At 36.9% G+C, this 23,358-nt stretch overlaps 1 protein-coding gene across 1 annotated transcript in view; it reads left to right on the top strand.

Moving 5' to 3' along the window:
• ANGPT1 (angiopoietin 1) overlaps positions 1–4,089 on the top strand; it is a 150,091-nt gene extending 146,002 nt beyond the window's left edge. Inside the window, exon 9 of the mRNA XM_058833639.1 lies at positions 1,773–4,089. Coding sequence (XP_058689622.1) covers positions 1,773–1,933 — 161 coding nt within the window. The 3' untranslated portion in view covers positions 1,934–4,089. The remainder of the gene's footprint in view (positions 1–1,772) is intronic.
• Positions 4,090–23,358: the final 19,269 nt, after the last annotated feature.

The following is a 23,358-nucleotide window of genomic DNA, read 5'->3' as shown; positions in this document are numbered from 1 at the left end:
AGAAAGCACTGGTTCTGAGGGCTAAACAAAATCAATATCATATTGGTGGTAATAGTAAACTAGATTTAATATATACTTTAATATAATGAATTCATGCGAGGTAGATAAAAGTCTAACCACTAAATATGATGGAACTGGAGGATTCTCTGGGACAGTGAATATTATCTAAAAGGAGTTTGTCACAGTTTAATTCCTTTTCCAGAATTCAGAGTGAAGAACACACTGAAAATTTTAAATTTTGCATTCTAGTCCACAGTGATACCTGCAGATTCAGTATGCACTCACTGGATGATCAGTTTGCCACTACCAATATTATTAGAAAATGCTTTACAAGGGGTCCTTAGAAGATTGCAATGCTGTGTGTGATGTGCAGGCTGAAATAACTTTTTTTTAAAATTAAAGTAGTGTTTAATTATCAAAAGCAAAAGTCATTACCTGATCTTTATGATTTTATTTGCCTCATGATGTAAATGTTCAGTGCAACCATATTCTATGGAAAGATGCATAAAAACTGTGCTAAAGATTTATAAAATTATAGGTCTCACTATGAAAAAAAGCCCAAATCTTTCTGACAAATAAAACTCCTAGCCACAGAAGTTAATGCATTTTTGACTTTGGGGATATTTGCTTTTTGCAGTCTGGGAATTCATTCTGCTTTTCTCAGTCTGAACTAAGCGTCTTTCTCTTACTATACATAGATACTCTGCAAGGTGCTGGAGAGAAAATTCTATTCTCATCAAGGTATCCAGCAAAACTCCCTCTACTTTCAGCAGAGTCAGCATGTCACCTAGTTTGTCTTTGTCAGTTAGTGTTCTGTAGTCTTGGAGTTGCCAAGTTTCCTGTTATTTGGAATTTTTCTTAAAACTCTAGCTCCCATGGCAATCTAAAATTCACCTTAACAAGTAAAGATCTTGGAGAGATAAACAAGAGAGTTCACTATTAATTTCATCTCAAAGCAACAATTTAAAATAGGCCAATGCATCACTACAATTCTCATAATCCAGTTGCTAAAAACATCTATTCTGGAAACAAAAATAACTGAGCAGTTGAACAATCACAGTTAAAGCAACAGAAAAGGGCTGGTAAATAAAATCAAATCACACTTATACGCAAAATAACAAATGAAATTATGCAAAATATTTTTCAATTATAATCTTCTTTTGAGGTTTAACTGAAAAATGCAACACTGCCTTGTCACCCTGAAAACTCAGCTTCTGAGCTTGCTGACATGGTTTTCTAAAGACTTTCCCAGGACAGTAACTGTAAACATAGAGATGTGTACATTCTTTCTGTTACACGTCTTGTGATGGGCATCTCTCATGGCCAGCGCAGTGAGAAAGTGTTATCCTGACCACCCAATCCCTGGCTGTGGTCAGGAGCCTATAAATCCTGGGGGGAAAAATAAACTTTCTCTTTCCTTCACCACACCTCGACCTGTGTCCGTGTGATCTATTCATCTTCAGCGGCAACACTGCATAAATATGGAAACCAGTTAATTTGTCTTTCATGTTCTTGCTTTTACTTCACATGCTGCATATAAAAGTAGAATGGGTTGGGACATAATTACTTTTGCCATTCTGTAAACACACATGTGTGTTCTCCAGTACTGCTGACTATGAGTAGCACAAAAGAGAAAAAAAGGAAAATATGAAAATACCACACCAGCATTACATATGAGATATTTACCAGAATTTCCTAATCATCTAAAGCTAATACAACAAATTAAATATTAAATGCACTTGTAGTTTAAGATTTTATCTTAATGATTTCAGGGTGGTGGTTTGATGCTTGTGGCCCCTCCAATCTCAATGGGATGTTCTACACAGCTGGACAGAACCACGGAAAGCTCAATGGCATCAAATGGCATTACTTCAAAGGCCCCAGCTACTCCTTGCGCTCCACCACCATGATGATTCGGCCTTTGGACTTTTAAAGGAATCCACAGTGGATCCCAGGAGAAGCCAGGCTGGCCCTGCCCTCAGCAGCAGCTCTATCACAGTCTGAAGGTAAAAGGCGAAGGGCTTGTTGAAAGCAACGCGTAGGGATGACGCAAAGTCGCTTCGCTGCCACTCCATAACCTGCAAACATTTCCCAACAGTCACCCCGTGCTTTGATTACTACAGAGAGCTTTGTTTAGAAGAAGGTGGCTGAAATTATTTTCTAAAGAACTGGATTTGGCTATTCTACCCAAACTTGGTGCTTGCCAGTGGATTTTTCTTTTTTTATTCAGCAACAGGATCACAGTTTGAAGAACTGAAACATGTCAGCCATGGTCTATTGAGTAGAATGCTATTCAGCAGTGAAATGACAACATTATACCCATGAAAAAGGATTACAGAGACACTTTCATTAAAACTTGTCTTAAAGCATCCAAGTGACCACTAAAAATATTGTTTTTCTTAAATGAACTGAATTTGAATAGTGGATGGATTAATGTTAATCCCAGATAAAAGTTATTTGTGCAAATATTATTTTTCATTAAATACTTACGGACAGGTTTCTAATTAATAAACTGAGTCAAACATATGAATAATGATAAGGATAATAAGCATAAATTCCTCAGTTGCTCTATAGAGGTAAATCAGGTAATTGGCATAATCCCTGAGCTAGGATTTATAGTGTGATAACAAAAGTAGCTGTGTTTTTAGACTTTTACTTTCTTTCATTAAAGGCAGTCTGAATGTCATGTAGAATAATTAATGGAAGGTTTAAAGAATGTGAAATATTATCCAAGAAAAAATACAGGAATTTGCATGGACTTTTTCCACCAAAAGAATTCAGGAAGGCAAACTCTTAGGGTATAAAAAAATTAAATAAATGCATAGCTTAAGGCAATGGATTAATTTTACATTATCCTTGCATGTGCACAATTTATCCTTAATTATTTTACTTTTTTATTACATTTTTGTGAATATCAGAAGCATGCCAATTCTACACAGTGCTTAGGCAACAACTATAAAAAAATACTCATCAGAACTGTATAAAAAATAAAGAAGTGTTAACTTGTAAATATCATGTTTATATTTCCTGCAACAGTCATTTATTTTGTACAGGTAACCCTGAACCAATGCAAAGGGTGAAAAGCCTCAAAAGGATATATATATATTAAATAGCATTTGATGACTGCTTACAGATTGATAACAAGTAATTTTGTTCTATTAAAATGGTGCAGAAGTGTGGTACTATTGTAAAAGTCTTTTAATAACAAGCAATTAAGTCATGGGTGGCCTATGAGGGTATAGAGACAACTCTTTCCATTTACAGCCATTTTGATTAAGTCCCATGAATGAAGTCCATTTGGGAAAGTAGTTTGCAGACATTCTACTTCTGCTAGAAATGAAATGAAAAAGTCTCCCCTGCTCCCACTGAAATCAAAAATAACATTCTCAATTAAATTGGGACCAACATGGCCCACAGAATCTGCATGTGGTGAGGTGTTTGCTCATCTCTTTTTGCTTTGTTCCATTTATTAAATTGTTCCTGAGATAAGGGACAACAAGGATCTGTTTTTATTTAAAGGGTAATGATAAGTTTTTTCCCCTTACTTTTTCACTTCCCCTCCCCCCCCCCCACCCCCCCCATTTAGCAGTTTATTTCTATGGAATAGAGGAAAAAGTACTCAGATATTTTTAAACACCTCTTCCTAAAAATCACAAGGTCATAGTACCACTGAGGGCTATTGCAGCTCCTAAGGGTTCTCTGATTTTGTTACAATTTCATGTTTGTTTCATTTTAAGTGGGAAGTTTTGTGGGTTTTTTGTGTAGTTGTATATATTTATATATATATTTGAAATAATCTTGACTAAGGGTTAATTTGAAGTTTTCTGCTGAATAAGTTACCAAACTACTCTTTACTCAGCACTTTCTTCACAGACATGTTTTGGCCCAGTTTCCAGCAGGTTTTTTTTAATGGTCCTCATTAATGTGCAAAATATCCAGTCTGTCTGCCACCATATTCTCGAAAGATAGAGTTTTGCAGGTCTCCAAGTTAAGAATGCCTTTTTTGCAGATCCTATTGCAAAACGCAAAACATGTTTAAAATTAAAAGCATGATATTTACTGTTTATTTATCTGGGTTTGAAAAAAATGTGGATTTGGTTTCCTATCCTTTATAATAAAATGTTTTAAAAAATTGTGGAGTCTATGATTTGCTTTGTTCTAATTATAACTTTCTGTGACAGGCTGATAATATTTCAAAAGCCTCTACCTCTGTGTAAGGAATAGTAATAAGCTTAGACAGACTGTAGGAAGGGAGGAACTCTAATTTAAGTTTATACAGTAATTAATATTTCTTAACCTTTCATACCCATACTTCAGTGTTTTTATTGAATTTCCTTGATTAAAATCATGGGAATACATTTTTCTTATCTTAGGTTCAAATCATACAACTCTATCAATCTTTAAAATGCAAGATTTCTTTAATTCAACAGGCAAAGATACAAATTGAAGTGTGATGTTTCCTTGCCTTATGATGTGTTCTTCTATCATCCATTCAATTATATTGCATGGCAGTGACAAATCTCCTCTGATCTCTTACCCTGAAATTCCTTCTGCTCCATTTGTATGTCTTTTAACACTACAGTGATCTGTTTCAACATCTCTTTGTAGTCAATTTTTCCTCATTTTCTCAGGAATTTTTTCTTAATTGATTTGTTTGTTATGTTCCTTTGGGGAAACATGACTTTTCAAATCAACGCTAAAGGTGCGAGGAACCTTTATATATAAAAGTACATTTTGCTCCTAAAGTTGAATGAGTAGGTATTGCATAAATTGAAGAACTGCAATTCCTAAAAATTATGGATTTGGAGTTGATTTATATTAAAATTCTGCTTGCCCTTATAGATAATAAAAAAGAGTCCTTGGTTGGTGGTAACAGTAACTTTGCTATTTACCCTTCATGGATAATTTCTTCCTGATTTATAAAACAATACACAAAATTTTGAGAAACTAATAGAAGTGTTTTCCAAAGCATATTGAGCCTTAATTTTTAATATCTTTTGAGGCTGGAGATGTTATTTAAATGAACATTTTCCTAAGTGCCTTAGCATCCAGTACTGACCTATTAAGTAGGTAAATCATCCACATTTATAGTCATTTGTATAACTGTGTCCCAAGACAAAGTTCCCTAAAAAATCCTTCCAGCTATAAAAACAACTTTCTTCTCTGCAGACTTGAAGCTCAAACCACAGCTCTGACCATGCCTCAAATAATCTCATTTGGGATTGGCATGGTTTCCCCTTCTCCTCTGGGAAGAACAAAACTGAAATAGCAATCACAACAAGAGCTAAATTCTCTAGGTAGGATCAAGTGTAATTTACAACCAGACTGTGCTGCAGTTGTGCCAGAAAGAATTCCTACCTACCAGCTTTTACATGAGCTGGACAGCTTGGGAAGAGAGGCACTAACCCTGGATACAGCTGCTGCTGCTGTTGTCTGACTCTCAGCTGTGGTGTGCACACAGACAGACACACACAAAAATCTATACATCCAGACAAAACTTGACACAGCCAATCAAAATGATCTTGCCTAAATTTTAACTAAAGGAGCTGCAATCTCAGGTCAAAGAAAAAAAATGAGAGTCAATGTCAAGCAGCAAGAGCCAGAAGGAGAAAGACAGGGATATGGGACTATAATGAGGAGAGGGAAAAGACAGGCAGATGGAGTTTAAAGAAAGGATTACCTGTGAGACACAGCAGCTTCATATTTACTGTGTCATGACTATCACATATTGTGGGAACTCCTTTGTCCTCTAGGAGTGTCCCAACCCCTTCTGCCTGGTTCCTGCTCATATGAGTAGAAATCTATGGATATTATTTATTTTTATATGCTCTGAGTGGTTTCTTTGTCTGTATGTTTTTAAAATCTTTGCACAGGGACTTTTGTATATATTTATATACAAAGATATATTTATATCTTTGCACAGTATGGACTTTTGAGAAGACCATGCTGCTTATGGTTATGTCAAGTTAGCTGCGTAGCAAGTCCTTTAAAAATGAAAAAACTCTTTTAGAAAATATGGTATTCTGCTGTATGACTTTTTAATGATGAAGAAATAGAACCTATGCTCATCCAAAATCTTGTGAAATTAGAGACTTTGTTCTTCCACTAGATAAAATTTCTAATGCCCAGTGCAGTTTTCTGCGCCAGTGAGCTCGATTAAAGAAGGGTAAAGAATGGATATATATACTGTAAAATATGACCCCCAGATGATATATAAAAGTACGTCAAGGTCTAAACACCAGTCCTGTGTTTTGATAGAAATAATCTTGAGCCCTGAAGTGTTGCCATAAATTTTCTTTCTCTTCTTACACTTCTCACCTTTCTCCCACTTTAATAGTGCCCCTATGACTCCTTTTAAACTGCTGGCAGTGTTTGCCTTCTGCTGCCTGGAAGTAGTCACAAGAGGCAAGCACCACGTTTAACAGATCTGCAGATGCATGTGTTCACAACCACACCACCTGTGGGGAGAGCAGTCACTCCCCACCAAACCACCAGTAAGGAACATTTCTTGATACTTGTCATTTGCTCTGCAAGGTTGTGAAGGGAAAAATAAGGCACACAGAGGTCCTTCTATCGACTTAAAGAGGAAACAGACGCGTTGCCAGGTCAGCCCTGGAAGGGACTCCAGAAGAGTAATTCATAGGCAGCTTCTCTGCCACAGTAGGAAAGGGAGGAGGAAAAAAATCTCAAACAAGGTTAAGGGAAAATGGAGAATCTTGCTACACTAAAGTGGGTAAGAAAGAGTTGAGTGAGAAAAAAATTTATTATAGAATAAGAAAACTAAGAATGCAAAGGAATCAGATTAAGAAGCTGAAGGCAAGGTCAGCAAGAGAAGGCAGTCAGTCTGACAAAAAGAATCTGGAGAAATGGCAGAGATGAAAGCACTGGATAAGAAACAAATTAAGAAGAATCCAACAGAAGAATCAGTTTACATATTTATTAGAGAATAATTAGTATCCAATTAATTTTCCAAAGTCTAAAAGGAATGGTGTCACCCTTTTACTTTCTGCTTTATTTATTATTTACAATGCAGTGGAGGTACACTGATAAAATCTAAAGCAATACTTAAAATGCATCTCCTTCTCAGAGGAATTTTTGCTAACATGCTACTGAAACAGTTCATCCTTTTAACATGAGACACCAATTCATGAGTGGAATAATCTGCTTTGGATAATATTTACTATTGCACTAAAAGATGTGGATCTCCATCCTTTTGTAACCCACTAATACTTTTATTTAAGATCATTGTCTAAAGGAAACTACATCTCTCGGACCTGATCTCATTCAGCTGTATTGTTGAACCACTGCCTTATTTTATTTTGAGTGATGGAGTAGAACTCCTGCATATGTTTTACTTTGAAGGACATATGTTTCCTTTGAAGGACATTTTTTTTTCTTTCCTTTTGTTAATTTTTTTTAATTAATTTAAACACTTCTACTTTGGAGTTCATATTTCATTCTCCAGAGATGCTTATTTAATTTCTTTGATAGCTTCCCTTAGTGGTGTTTCTTCTGTAAAACCCCCAGGCAAAGTTGTCCTGAATTAATGCAGTGGTTCTTGTCGCCATCTTCTGCTCTGCCTTCATGTGCAGCATCACACAGCCAGGAACGAACACTGTCCTTTCTGAGGGGTTTCATTCAGCCCTTCCTGGAAATTTGGAACTCCTTAGAGCAATATCAGTGCAGATCCTGCAGCCCACAAATCCTGGTCGAGTCCCACACATTCCTGTGAGCAGCAGCTGCCCACAGGCTGGCCACAGCAGGGCTATCTGTACCTTCATCCAGGTAACGGGGGTGTCACCAAGTCATACTCCCTCCCACCCCTGTTTCACTCCTACCTGTTTCTCTTGGAACACCTTCCTGTCCCAGACCAGGGAAGCACAGCCCAGCAGCCACCAGGACAGCTGTTCCCATGGGATGATGTCTCTGCACACCTACCTACAGACTGTGCACTTCTGGAGTGACTTTAGAATGCCTGGTCACAAGTCAAGAATGATGCAAATATATGTCAATTTCTTTTGAGAAGTACAACGGCATTAGCCAAGGCTTTTCCACTAATTCATTCTCTTTAGTAGGTTAAGGAACCACTGCTAGTTTTGCTACAGGAACAGATGGACAGTTTTCTAAACACGTAGGTGAAGATGTGTCCAATGTCCCTCGGTTTTAGCATGTTACAAAAGCTTTGACATTAGCTTGGAGTTTTCAAGGCTTTGGGAAAAAAACAGTAGTAAATACACCAGACTTTGTCTGGCAAAAATAAGTTTATAAGCAAGAGCAGTTTTACCCAAAACAGTGTGAAATACAAAGACAGAAAATTTACATCTGACTGTGAATATGGGTTTATGAACAGATTTAGGCAGGAACCAACAGCTCTCTCACAGCTTCTTTTTGATTGAGTGACTTGTGCAAATTCACTTGACACCAGCATCTCCTGAATCTCTTTTCCAGACAGTGTCAGCTACTCCAAGGTTCAGAGAAAAGATCAGAAAAACTGTCACAGCTTTATATAATTTAAAATATATTAAGTGCAAGTATATATAAAATGTTGGAAATCTAAGATTTACAGAGTGACTAACCTGTTCAGGGTAAGATTTATTTGTGTAAGTACTCAGAGAGTAAAAAAAAATAAAAAATGCTTGTATTTTCAGTGCACTTAGATATAATATAAATATATAAAACATATAGTTAAAGTAGCCACTGGATGTGTGGAGAAAATTATAAAGAACACTCATTGTGGAATAAGACAAGCTATCTTGTCATCTCAGCTCATTCAGAGATGCAGAGAGGCCCTTATTTCTGAAGCTCCTGCTGTCTGCTGCCACCTGTGGTTGGAAAAGCAGCTTTTCCAAAGATGAATTCATCACTGGAATCAACTAAATATGCAATGAGAGATCTGAGAAAAGGAAACTGCAGGGACAAATAAAAATTATCAAGATGCCCAGCACAGGTGTCAAAATGAAGTCTATATTTAGGTATATGTTTTCAGTTTTAATAGTATTTAACTCCCACTGACTTCAGTTTATTCCAAGTAGATTAAAAATACACTGGTTTTATAGCAGTGTAGACTTTCCCTAAAGAAAATTACAATATGTATGGAGGTAAAAGTTGCTCAAAAAAACCACGGGTGATGGAGAAAGGAGAATAACATAAAACCATTCTAAAAATGCATGTTGCTGGTAATGCATTTTCACTGGAACAGAGTTATATATACAGGGCACACCCATCAAGTGACCTAAGGAGGAAGCAAAAATCAGAAAGCCATAGTTCAGGATGGAAACTGAACTATATATGAAAAAAAACCCACATTAAAATAGTCTTCAAAATAAATTCTCAGCAGTTGTAAAGGCAAAAATCCAATTTCATTGAATCTAAATTTAAAAATTTATGCACAGTGAGTTATCCTGAATGTTTAATTGCTTTCCCATAGGTTTTATATCATGCTTCAAGATTTACAATTTTCAATAGGGTTTTTGATTAATGAAGACTAATTAACTGGTAAATAAAAATATATATTTATAATTTTTGATTTTTAACTCCCCAACTAATCAGCTCATTTCAGTGTCTTTATTTACTCTGGAGTCATATTCAGCAATGCAAAAGATACTTCGTCTTTTCAAGAGTTCAGAAATTCCTTTTTTCTCCTTAAGTGCACCTGAGTGAAATTTCCATGGGATGGTCCAAATTATTATCTTCAGAGCATCCCAAACTGCTAATCCTGTTGCCATACATAAGCTATCTCATTTCATTGACCTTTCACTTTCTAGTGTTCAAACCAGAGTCACACTGGGGTTAGGATTCACAGGTCACAAGGCCAGAGATAACCTTAGATATTCGCAGGATTTAATGTCATTTCTTACAGAAACCAGAAGTAAATCAATATTTAGAAAGCTGGAGAAACCCATTCGTTTGTGTGCCCCTGTAGACCTTGAGTTTGAAAGGCAGCCATCTTAGCATCTCTGAACAGATAGAAACGAATGCAGATGAAAGAAAACCAGAAGCAATTTGATTACCCACTGAACACTAGCATGACGAACAAACAACCATTCCATGGCTTCCCCAGAGGTGCTCCAGCTCCACAGGCAGGTTTGATGGTGCTGGGCAACATCATGGAGAAGCTAGCACTGCTAGCACACAAGCAGAGAAGTTTCAACCTCAGAACCATGGCTGTTAAGAAATGTAGGATTATGGAATCCTTGGAGAAGCAGCATTTTGAATGGTGGTTTAAGGGCTGAAAGGCCATTTTTCATAACAGCTGGGCCCTGGGCCTGTGGTTCAGTTCTCATCCGCTCTGCAGATGACCTGGAAGCTTGAAGACCACTGGAAAACGAGACCAATATTGTTCCTGCCATCTTGTTTGGGTCAGATGAAGCTCTAGCAATGAAGGAGCTCAGATACCACATCCCATGCTAACAAAAACAAGACTTCTCAGGGTTATCCCTATTACACAGCCTGAAGGGGCCTAAATCAGCATCATTATTTCACATGCTTCTAGACAGACATTTCCACTTATGAGTTAGACACTGAAATGTTTAGCAGATGTGGTTCTAACAGATCAGTTTGTTGACTCATAACAAACCTCCCTGCTACCCATTTGTGGAGAACCCGTACTTGTACTTAATTTATTTAATGCCAAATTTCTTAAATGGGATGTTTTCCACTTGACTACTCTATAAGGAGGACATCTAGGAACCAGCACTTTCAGAGCATGTCACACCTAAGTGAATAACAGAAAATAAATGTCCTCATGACAAACAGTCCTACTCCTCCTAAATGAAAGGCAAGCTAGAAAATAAAGTCAATGTACTTTTCAAAGTACTAACACTTGTGCATTGCATGGACAGACAAACTACTCCAATGGGGACAGGACTGCCTCCTGGCCATACCTTTTCTGCAGATTTTAACACTGTGTCTCTTAATGTCTTTAGCTCCTAGAACTTTGGGACGGGTTCAGAACCTATCAAAATGGATCCTGAACTTGTGGCCTTTAATCTGGAACATGATGTAAATAAAACCAAACCAAAACAGAATCAAACCTTCTTCCTTCTTCAAAAAAATGAAGTCAGGGAATGCTAATTGGAATTATTTCTTTCTATATTCACTTTCTTAGAAACAACACTCAACAAGGTTTTACCAAAAATAGCAAGGCAGGGAAAACAGAGATTTAGCAGTCCATGAGATTTCTGCTTCATCAATGGGAATATGGAGAAACTCCATTCATCCATGCACCTGTCTGAGCCTCCTGCTAGCATCACAAATCAGCATATTAAACTGCTGTCCAGGAAAGAACATGAGTAGCTACATACCAAGCATGTCAAAACACGGAATGGATTATCAAACAGATCTAATTTGTAAGACAAATCTTTATTGCTCAGTGAGTGAATTATGAGATGTGTCTCATGGAAGTGATAAGCTTGGTATTCCACCAGGAAATACCAGGTTACTGTATGCATCCCAAAGTATTTGTCTTCACATAGTGCTCTGCACATTGTTATCAGGAATGATTGCACAATAAGCAGCTCTAATAAGCAACCAGCAGGATCCTGCCAAAATGAAATGTCCTCTTCAGTACTGTAAAATGAGCTTCACTGAAAAGGGTAAGATTTCACCTTCCTTCTTCCATAAAGAACACATCCCCAAGGGAGTCTTTTCTACTCTTGTCATCTTTCCTTGTTTGCACTGTTCAGCTTTAAACTGAAGTTTCTCTAGTTGTACTTCTTTTTTCTTTCTTTTTCTTCCTTCTAGAAAGTGCAGAGGAGATGCTTTTAAATATTAATATAGGCATGTTTCTAAAATGGCTCCATTCATACAGAACCTTTCAACAGCCCTGTAGCAATTAATAATTTTGAAACCTTTTTACTGTTCTTTCATATGACACCTATGAAGAGGAACCAGGAATTTAGCTAGATTCATGTAAACTGCAGCTGCACTACTGGGACAGTTAAGTAGGTGCCACTTGAAGGCTTGTCAAGAACTGAGTTGTCCTTTTCAGGCTCCATGCCTTATACATCAGGGAGCTAAAAGAAAACAAGGCAACACAAAGCCTCCTCATTCCTTTTTTCAGTTTGCTGTGAGTGTCTGGGCTCCAGGAACCTCCTATGTGCACTGGCAAGAGGGTACAGGCTGACAAGGCAGATTGAAAAGCTTTTTCTGAGGAAAACAAAAAAATCAAACATTCTCTCTCTAAAAGTCATGTAACAGTTTGTCAGTGACTTGGAAAGACTGGTGGACACTTCAGCATCCAGGGGCGTCTGGGTGGCTTGAAAAGGGCTGAGGAAGGCACTGTCATCTGTTCAGTCTGGTCAGGATTCTTGCTTAGCTTCAAGAGAAGTCTTCTGTTGTCTGCCAGGTTTTGCTTTGCTCAAGCTGGAGTATTGTCATAATTCCAAGGTCAGGCCCTTTGTGGGGTGATGTCCTGTCACCAACATCATTGCTGATGATTAAGAGTATAAGAGCTGTCTTTTCAGAACAGTCAGTGCCTGGACTATTCTCAGCCAGGACATTGCTTATTCCATATTGGCTGCAGTATATGACCTACCCAAAAAACTGATGGGTAATTTCTCAAAAACAATATAAATACAAAGACTTTCTCATATTTCACAGCCTATAAACTTTGGAACACTATACATTATTTTCCAGTGTAAATTTTCTGCTGAGTTGTGCTCCATCTTAATTTTATTTTGGACTTCTTTTTGTATATCCAGGTGAGACACAAAAGCTGAAAAATGAGAACTTGTCACTTCTTGCCTGTGTTTAATGTTGGACAAAGGAAAACGACCAGCAGGCTGAGGAATACTGGGAGATTCCCACTGAGATATTCTCAGTAACTTGGATAAACAGTTGAGGAAGAGGAAGAAACGTAGTAATTAAAAAGATGTAAAAGTATGTCTGAGAGTGCAGGCCTCTCAGATCATCACAGAGCTTTCATCACACAACCTACTAGAAATAGTGGGAAAAGATGGAGCACTGTCACCCCAAAGAAGAATTAAAAATAGTGGTATGGCATTGGTGATGCTCATTCAAAGATAAGATTATAAAACTACAAGTGTGTTGTTTCTTTGTCATTGTCTTGGGGTGACTCACTGAGATGTGAAAAAGTGAAGGAAGGATGGGGCATGATCAGACTCAGAAGTCCTGGTCAGTTTTGTGGTTCACTGATTATTACAAACTGGACAATCACTCCACTTGCTGGTGGTGGAGCTACCCAGTTTGTGTTCTCTGGCCCCCTGCTCCCTTTAAAGCTCTTTCACAAACACAGAGACTTGAAAGTAGAAGTAGTAATTCAGGAAATCTCTTAGCACAGCAGGGTTGCATTTGCAATATGGAAGGGTTAAGATTGAAAACCAAAGTAGTTTAATTCTATTTTCAAAAATCAGTACCTAATGCAAGATTATCTTTAATGACAGACATGGAGGTGTCAAAGGACTGCGTCAGGTTTCAGACCTTTCCATAGCTTAAATTCCTGTGTTTAATCAAAGGTTAACTGAATCATTGCTGGTAGAAGAGTTACTTCAGTGCAGTGCTGTGGTGGGTGGCCTACAATAAGTAATCCCATATTCAGGCTGCAGTCTCCTACACACAAAAATATTTCCCGTGCAGGTCTCTGTGTAGAGAAAATACATGTGACAGAATATAGAGAGTCTCTCTCAGGGCAGTACAAGATATTTCTAACTTAAATTATTTCTTAACTGCTTCATCCCTCAGCTGAATAATTTTATTTTTTTTGGTAGTGATTCCTCTAAAATTATTTCCCATCAAACTGCATAAAATGAAGTAATAGCACTTAGCTTTCTTTAATTCTTGAGTGTCAGAACTTATATCAGCAGAATTTAAATCGTTTTGTAAGGCTGAATCTTATTTTTTCCTGCACAGCATATTGCTTATAGAAAAATACAGGAATTAAACTTCAGTGAACGGATAGTTTATTGGTTTGGCAATACTCAGCATATATGCATAAACTAGGACATAAAATAGGACATAAAATAGAAATTTATTCATATCCCACAGTTGAAACATCTATGTTATTTTTTTTCCATCCCTAGTAACTAGTAGTGGAAATAATTTCTGTGAAAAGAATAGTATGGCTGCAGAATCCATGACTGTCCTTTGTGTTCATATGGAGGTTTGTACAAAGTTTTGAAAAATATTCTTTCATCTCCTTTATTCCATGCTATGGTAGCTTTATTGTTGTTCAGTTTGTTTGATGTTACCACCTGAAATGTTAATGACTTATATTGATAGCCTTTCTTCAAAATACTTCTTTTGACTTTATATTTTTGATTTATATTTACATTTATATTTATACTTTTTTGAATTTATATTTTCATACTTCACAGAACTTAGTTAATTACATATAAAATTTCTATGATATAATGAATTATATTAACCAATAAAGTATCTGATAGTTATTCTAGATTTTTTTGGTAAGTTTTCCAAGTCTAAAAAGGTAAATTATGTCATTAAATGAGCTGTTTTGAGAAAATTTAAATACAAAAATATTTCCACTACAACCAAATATCAAAAATGTGCTGATTTATTTCTACAAAAATGTGTTTTTTCACAGAGGTTTTGCTATTAAAAAGAAATATTCAGGGAAGGAGAATGTCTCCTTAAAAATATTTGTGGCTCCATTGAAAACCTCAGAATGAAGTATGTGGTTTTCCAATAAAAGATCCACATTTTTTGTTATTATGGTGGAAAAATTCTACTTTTTTTATAGACTCCTCCCTTTCCACCCCCAAATTTCTCTAAGGAAATCAGCAATTAAATACAAATAAGGAACAATAATTATTGGTTTTCTAAAAATTAAATTGTGGGAAAATTTGAAATTCTTGCCCTTTCCCTCTCTATTTTAGGTAGTATAAAAGCATGATTAAATGTTGATGTCTTAAGTTCTAGCTTCCATATTTTTTAGATTCTGTGCTGTCTAGGTGTGCAGTTTGGAGCTTCATGTTAAGTGTTAGTGAGTTCTCTTCACAGAGTAGGTAGACAAAACAATTTCTTTTTCTAGTTCAATACCAAGGACAGTCATTACAAATTTCAGTTGCAAAAACATAAACAGCAGTGGACTGAAGAGAGAAAACAAGGATGGGACTTCATGACCTGAAACAGTGATTGGACAAATAACTGATATGCAGATTGACCAAGACTTATAAAAATGTGAGACCTCGTGACCAGTCATCCCTTTTGTGACCATTTTGGGTCCATCTTGGGTGTAGACCTGGCCAGACTCTTGTACTGCCCAAGGTGCATCCTTTAAGGCCTTTTAATAAATACCTACTTTATTTTTAACTGTCTCTAGCCTCTGTTCTAGGTCAGCCTTCTCAAGGCATCAATGTCTGAAAGCAGTTTCCGGTTTATTTCCTCTATAATAGAAGCATAAATGTCCCAGCTCTTCTAGAAACACAATTGTATAAGGAAAGAAGTGGTAAGTTGAAAATAGGAAGTGTACTTTACTTCAAGTGTGACCAGGTGTCTTGTACAGAATTTAATAGAAAAATTGAGTATTTTATTATGTATATTTTTCAGTAACATCCAAAGAAAAAAACACTGTTTGTCTCAAGCACCTCCAAAGATAACACAGGACTTGAGAACCATCCAAATTTATGTAAACCATAAACTGGCAATCAACTTCCTACTCGTCATCCTGAAACTCTCAAAATGACATGGCAAACTATAAGAAGCAGCAGGAATTCTTTTCCACTTCTGGGTGGTGCAAGAAATCCTTCTTTCCATGTCTCCTTTTTTATTGTTGTTTGTTTGAGGGTTTTTTTTGTCTCTGGCTTGATTCCAAACTCACCTTCAATCAAGCAGCTCACATGGAAATGAAATATTTAATAGTTTAGAAAGCACAAGTTTCACAATAGCCTCACAAAAATCTGCCCCTTCATTCAATGAAGAAAGAGATCCACTACACAACAAAACAGAGTTGTGGCTTTCTGTGTGGTCTAGATAGGTCACTGAATTTCTTACCAGTTTTGGTCAAACATAAGGTCAGCCCTTGGAAGGGTGGATGGAGAGCAGTGAAATCTGCTGGGCATTGAGAGTGATGTAAATGGACTGCACAGCTAAGCCAGCCTCTCCCCATGCTGGATTCATAAGGACATTAAGAGAGGGGGAAACCTGCATCTGCTCTGTGTTTATAGACAGGCATAAAATGATTATTGCAAGACTTGTAGATAATATGATCCAATGTGGATACAAACCTCTGGAGTATCCAAGGAATTCATTTTAGTTTTGAGAAGGCTTTGATCTGTCAACATTGACATTTTCTGCCCTAAATAACAATTAAGCCATTAGAGCAGTATGACTGAAGCCAAGTTTTCTGTAGATTCCCATCCCACAGCAATAGATGTCAGATTGTAGCAGAGGATAATTCATATAACAAAAGATATAATCCAAATTCTGCTCATCAAAAGAAACCCTAATATAAAATCTAATCCAAAAATGACATCTGCAGTTTTAAGCAAAGTGCTGTTACTTGAGTGATTAGATATCATGTTTGACCATAAAGAATTCATGGTCTGCCTTTATTCCAAAAGCTATCTAAACTGTGAATTTGTATTAGTGATTTTTCCAATATTTTAGACTGCAGTAGAAGTAATGAAATGTGTCAATAATTTGTTATTTTAGAGTCTTTGCCTCAGAAATCTGGTTTCAATTTGGTCTGGACTAACATCTACTTCTAACAAGCTCAGATATTTCAACATATCCAAAGCCAAAAAAACGAGTCTAGTGCTGGGGGAACATTTCAATGACTCAATTGAAAATAAGAATTATTAGCAGTCACAGTGTCAATACTAAAACTTAATCTATTGAACATTGGAATGTAATAACAATATTCTTAATTTTGTGTCTTCTTCAGAGGGAGCTTCAGTGAGATTTCACTATGGCCAAGACTAAGGCTGGTGCTGAGTAGAGCAACTTCCACAGCAGCTGCAGGGTTCACCTGACACCCCCAGTGAAGCCCTGGGGATAGAGCTGCTCCCTTTCAGCCCTCCTGGCACACACCAAACCCAGCCTGCACTGTCAGGGAGCAAAACGCTCCTTGCCTCTCTCTTGTTTCTCCTGGTAAGACTTGTACTGATTTGACTGAGATATGTGGGAGACACTTTATTTAAAGAAGCCCAAAATCTGTAAGACAGAGATAGGATTAATTTTCATGGTGATGTCTTTACAGCAGTTAGAGAAGAAGGAAAAAAAAAATCATCTTCTTAAATCTTCTTTTTCATTTTATGCTATAACAAAAATTTCAAATTTCATTTTTTTTATAAAAGCAAGGGAGATTTTGTCATGTGTTGCCCCATTTTCTTTAGGTGAGAACAGCAGGCTTAGTTTTCTCTTGTAGAAAATTTTTCTTGCAGAAATTTAAAAAATACTGAAGATGCAACTACTATTTGTTGATGTCTTTTTTATTTTTTTTTCTTTCAAACCTGAAATTGTTAAAGTGTACAGGTTAAAGTCATCCCATTACATATATTTGTCACTCCCAAAGTAACAATCTTTAGTATTTTCAGTACATACAGGGCTCTTGAACTTTATTGAATAACTTGGGATATATTTATTTTGAGAATTTAGCTATTGCTTTGAGTTATTGTAATCCCATGTCACTCAAAATAATCTACCCTTGATCTGATTTGGTTGTTAGAGCTCTTTCCTTAAGATCTGTTGGAAGGCTTTCATTTGACATCTGCTCATTTTGTTAACTGACTCTTCTGTCTAATCCATGCAGTCTGGGAATTTTACGGTGATCATGAAATCTCAACAGTCATCCAAGTTGCAAAATTTACAGTTCCTGAAGTAATTCTTCTTGGAACAGTAACTTCAGTATTCTCTGAAGATGGCTTCTCTCTGTGTGCTCATCTAATAATCTTTCCTGAATATGTATTTCACCACTGGCAGTGAAAAAGAAATCAGCTGATCCTGGTAGATCTGCTGTAATTTGGTGCACTAAACCAAAAACAAAACCGTTAATCTCAAAGTGATTCTTTAAACATTCTTAAACAAGAGCTTTGCAAAGAGTTGCTAAGCATTGTCCATGTCCACAAAGTAACCAAACCAAACAGGAGTTCCATTTCTGTAGTGGACCAGAGACACACAGTGCTCTGCTGAGTCTCCTAGGTGGCAGAATACAGTTCAGAGAAACTCTAAAATGTTTCCAAGTTCCTTTTGCTCCCTGTTTCTTTTGCATTTCTCTTAGTCTCAATACTGCAGAAATGGGAGTATTCAGGAGTATTTTTTTTCATTATGTCCAATCCTACAATATCTGAGAAATTCTAAATGCAAAGTTTAAGTCTGACAATGGTTTAAAAAAACATTAATCCTAAAGAGTTTAAGAAACAACTTGAATTTCATTAATCAGTTTCACTTATCTTTGAATCAGAGAACATTAATCCTCACCGGTTTTAGGTTCTAGGATGTTTACATGATCAAAATACCTGAACAACCACAGTGAAAATTCTGTGTTTTTTGTTTGCTACTCTAGCAAATCAACCCGCACCTCTGTAGTAATAATATCCGCCAGGAATTCCAACCAGCTGAAGCATGATCTCCACTTCCTGAGAGCATGTGGCTCTTCTCAGGCTGTCGATTTTTTCCAAGGGTATCTTTATTTGATCTCATGAAACACTTCTGTCCCATATGAGGCTAAATGCATTGATACACATTTTCTAAGAAAACCCCAAGAACACTTTTTTAATAATAGGGTTATGCTAACCATGGCCCAGTCCTTGGAGGTCTTGTGTGTACTAAGCAAAATTATAAATTATAAATATCTGCCTAAGCTTCTCCAATTTCTAACCCTCTACCCTTATCAGCTTTGGACAAATATTTTTTGGCTTGATGCCTTGTCAACAATATCATCCCCTGACTCCTTAATAATCTTTCCTAGTGTGGTTAATACAGTCTTTAACTTTTTGTTTGATTTCCAGAAAACCTGCATTGCTATTTTAGCCTTCTCAGACTTTGCTGTTGAAGCAGCATTTACAGCACAATCATTCTACACATTTTATGTTCCCTATGGTTTGCTTTTAAACTTCAGACTGTCCACACCACCAGAGACAGCATGTAACTGTAGTTTGCAAAAGAAACTTGATAAATGGAGAATTCTCAAAGAAAATTCATTCCAGCAGGGAGTTCACATAAACTACAGCAGTTCAAAGTGACATATGTTGCAATGAAACAAATTTTGCTTTGATGAAAAAGATATATTTCTTGGCTTGATGGCTATTCCTATAGAGAATGAGCTTGTGATTGGAAATATCTGTACAAGCTTAACAATTTATTTTCCCACTGAATCATTTACTGAATATACCACTGTCACTAAATTCTTTCTATGTCTAAGCAGGTTCATTCTTTACTTTCTCCCACTTTTAAAGCTATTGGGACCTGCCCATTTTCTGAGTCCAGCACTGTCTGACCTTGCTCCAGGCTGAAGAGCTTGTTTTCTTTTAACTCTCCACTGCTGAGGTGACCCTCAGTGAGGACAGAAATAAGTGTGCTTAGGGAAGATCAAAAAACTATCCACAGATTACTACTGTAGAGCTTTCAGACAATGGAGAACCTAAATACCAATTAGAGCAGGAAACCCTACCCACACAGTTCTCTTCTGTGCATGAAAGATATACACAAAGCAGCATGTGTCCTAATAATTTACAACCTGCCAGAAGAGAACAGATGGACGAAACAAACATACTGAGTAGTAAATATGTCATCTGTTCCCAAGAAATCTCAAAGCTCTAATTGGAGTCAAAAGGCTAAATTTATACTGAGTTTATAACCAATGAAAGGATGACAAAAATTCACTAACCACTGTTTTTTAATCAAAATTGAGAGACAAATTCTTCCTAGTAGATATCACAGTGACACAAGAGCTGTTACACTGGAATATGAAAGGACTGATTTAACATGGAAACTTAAGGAATAATCTAAAAACAAAGGTTAGTTGTTGATTGTCGCAAAAATCATGCATTATTTTTTCTCATGGTACTCTGAATCTCTATAGCTGGAAAAACTGAATAAGTGTTTTTGCAAATGTATCTCAACAAATGCTTTTCAAGGTTGTTTGCTGAGGTGTGTGGGCGAGCAGCCATTAGAAGGGGTCAGACAGGTTGGCAGCCATTCTGTTTCAAGTAGGTGCATTGCTCACACATATTGCCCCAGATGATGCACAGCACTACTTCACACAGTCCTGCTGGAACTGAATCAATCTCCAGGCCTCTGAAAATCATCCCAGCAAGGAATAGACACACTTAAAGCCTCAGCTGGGAAAAACATGGCTATTTAAATCCCACATGAATTTCCACTCAAGTGGTGGTAGCTGTCCTGCTCAGGGCACTGAGGGATCAATCAGAGGCCTATAGTCCATGAGGTTTGATAAAAAGTATTTTTAAGCAGCTGTGGGTGGTACCTTGCTTGTGGTTCATGTGCTCTCAGCACAGAAGGCATCCAGCCACACTGACCAAAACACTGAGCAGACAGTCTTTAAAACAAGTAATCTTTCCTGAAATCAGCAAGCACTGCAAACTTGGGACACAGCATTATTGCTTCATGAATTATGAGTAAAACATGCAATAATCCCACATGTAATGTTTAGTCCTGTTACAGAGACTGAAAAATGAGGAGTAACATGATAACATTTTATCCTTTAAAATACTAGTTTTTAAATGAAGATTTGTATGTCTGTCTTATCAAGCCTTCTGTGCTATTTTATTCTTGTCCTTCTTTTGTGCTTTTAACTTTTCATTTTAAACTAAACTGACACTGCAGTGGTGGTCTAGCACTTTGTCGTTTCTCTGCAGCCTTTCTCCCTCCTCTGGACAACTGATATTTGCAGGCCACCACTTCAACTGGGTGCCAGCTTCCAAATTAGAACACAGGAAATATTGTATTAGGCAAAATCAAACTTTTTCCTGTAGTCTGCTTTTCCATGGAAGAATCCCTATGCAACAGTTAGGTCTGAGACGAGGGGTAAAACCAGGTTCAGAATGTAGGGATGATTTTCCATAAATATTGATCAGGAACGTCTTTGTTCAGAGGCAATGTTACTCTAATGACTGTAGATTTTTTTCCCAATATTTTTCAGATTATGTATTTTAAATCATTTGAATTTGTAACATTCCCAGAGCTCCAGGCTAAACATAACATCTGCTTGTGCAGGAAGGACAAAGACAGGAACAATCATTCTCTGCTCTACACACCACTATTTTAATGAACTATATGTTCCTTCCTTTATGTCTTGCTCAGCAGAGGTTCCCTCTTCATTTCTTTAATAGGAACTGCTCGAAACTTTTATTCATTCTTCTTGCCCTCCTATATTTGACCTTCTGCTTCTCTTTCCACTGCTATTGTATTCTCCTTTTAATGGAAGCAACATAAATACAGTCATAATTCAAACTGTAAGAGTTCCATAGCACTGTACAGTGGCAGAGGTTTTATAATTCCTATTTGGTTTTCTCCTTCTGTTCCTTTTCAACTTTCCAATATGAGCTGCTTTTCTGACTACTGCTGAATAATGAGTTGATTAGATAACAAGGTAAACTCTAAGCTTCTCTAATACAGCTCTCTCCCACTCTTGCATATGCACTAAAAAAAATAGCAGATCCAGTCACAGAGCAGATGTTTCCAAATGCTGCTTGTCAGAAAATTAAGTACACATTTGCAAAGCCAGAAAAAGAATTCTGTATCAATATTTTTGATTCTATTAGAAACATAATCTATAATCTCTTCTTGTAGGTATTTCAGATAGGTTTTGGAATACTTTTTAATAAAAATTTTACTGAAAGCTACTTATTTTTTAAAATCAAAGTTTCAATTCCATGTCTAAAAAAAAGTGAAAACTTCCACTCTTTTTATCTTTTAAATAACCCCTTTAGGGCATAATGTGAACTCACTAGCATTGACTGAAATCCAGCATGACACTCTTGGCTTCATGGGAGTGGATATAGCTTTGGAGTTATGTAGCACTTTGGCAAAGTGCTTTTTTATGTGATGAAAGAAAAATAATATTAACTACTTTTAAAAGAAAGCTTATAAGAATAGTGGATGTATTCTCCATTACACAGTCATTACTGTGTATGTCATGTATATGTCATTTGCTCCTGAAATTACTTTATACTGTGAGGCAAAGGCCAGAAAAATCAGTGGGAAATCTTCAATTTAGCCCTGTATTTGCAAATTCATTCCTTTCTTCAGATATATATATTTGAGCAAATCTATTTGACACTGATGTGCTAAAGCCTACTGCCTTTGCTCTTAATTAGTTTAGACTAATTCAGTTGATGAAATATGAGTTTTTCCACACATATCTAAGATCAGAATTTGTCAGAGTGTTGATAATATATCTTAAGATATAAGATATTGCATAACTTTCTTTGTATGGTGTACTGCTGAATAAATATTTTCTCTGAGACCAAGATCAAGTTGCTTCAACATCCCCTCCAAATAGCAGTGGAGGAATATCTGACTGCAGTATCCAGCTTTTCCTCAGCATATTCTGTGTGAAGGGCACATGTTTGCATGTCAGAGCAATCACCTTATAAACTGTCATGCAAAGTTAATTTCAAATGGCCGTAGTTGGTACCTTAAAGTCAGTAGAGAAGCTGTACTTACTGGCACTGGTTGTGGTGGCTACTGTGCAGCCATCACCCTTGAGAGCAATTCCACATTCTTGAGAAGGAATCATTCAGAATCACCCAGCAGAAAAATTACCATTTGAGCCATCATCAAGTGTTAGCCTTTCCAGATAAAGGTCTTCAGAGCTGGACTATTGCATGAGAAATTTTTAACAATTTACTCACAAAATCTACAACTTGGTATCGGCACAGGACACTTGGACCAAATTCAGTCTTGTTTAGAATGGTCTGATGTGGGTTATGTGGCAATCTGATGAAACTTTAATCCGGTTGCCAGCATGTGTCCCAAGGACTGGAGATGACTGGGAAAAAAGGCAAGGCTTGCAAAGACTACACTTCTTTATCTCAGTGCAGCAGTCTTCCTGAAACATGAAGGTAAATCCCCATGCAGGCAGTTAAAAATAAGTAACAGTGGCATTTCATGTATGACCACCTGTTTGTATGATGTAAGTTGATGTGTTCAGAGTCCTGTGAAATACCAATGCCAATGGCCGGTTACTTTTTACTCTTGAGACTTGAAATCATTCATCTGTGTGTATCTTGAACCTGGGGCACTAACTGTAGCAGCTGCAATGTCATACACACTCTTATGGGCACACATATTGTTCCCTTAAATAACTCACCACTGGGCAGAAAATCAGAACATTCAGGCATCCAGTATGAGGCAGTAGGCTGACAAAACAGACATCTGGATTTTATATTAACATTGACAGAGTGTGGCTCCCAAATG

Source organism: Poecile atricapillus, chromosome 2 (genome assembly GCF_030490865.1).
Source record: "Poecile atricapillus isolate bPoeAtr1 chromosome 2, bPoeAtr1.hap1, whole genome shotgun sequence".
NCBI lineage: Eukaryota > Metazoa > Chordata > Aves > Passeriformes > Paridae > Poecile > Poecile atricapillus.
Note: the sequence above shows the minus strand (reverse complement) of the source record. Positions and strands in the feature narration are given on the sequence as shown.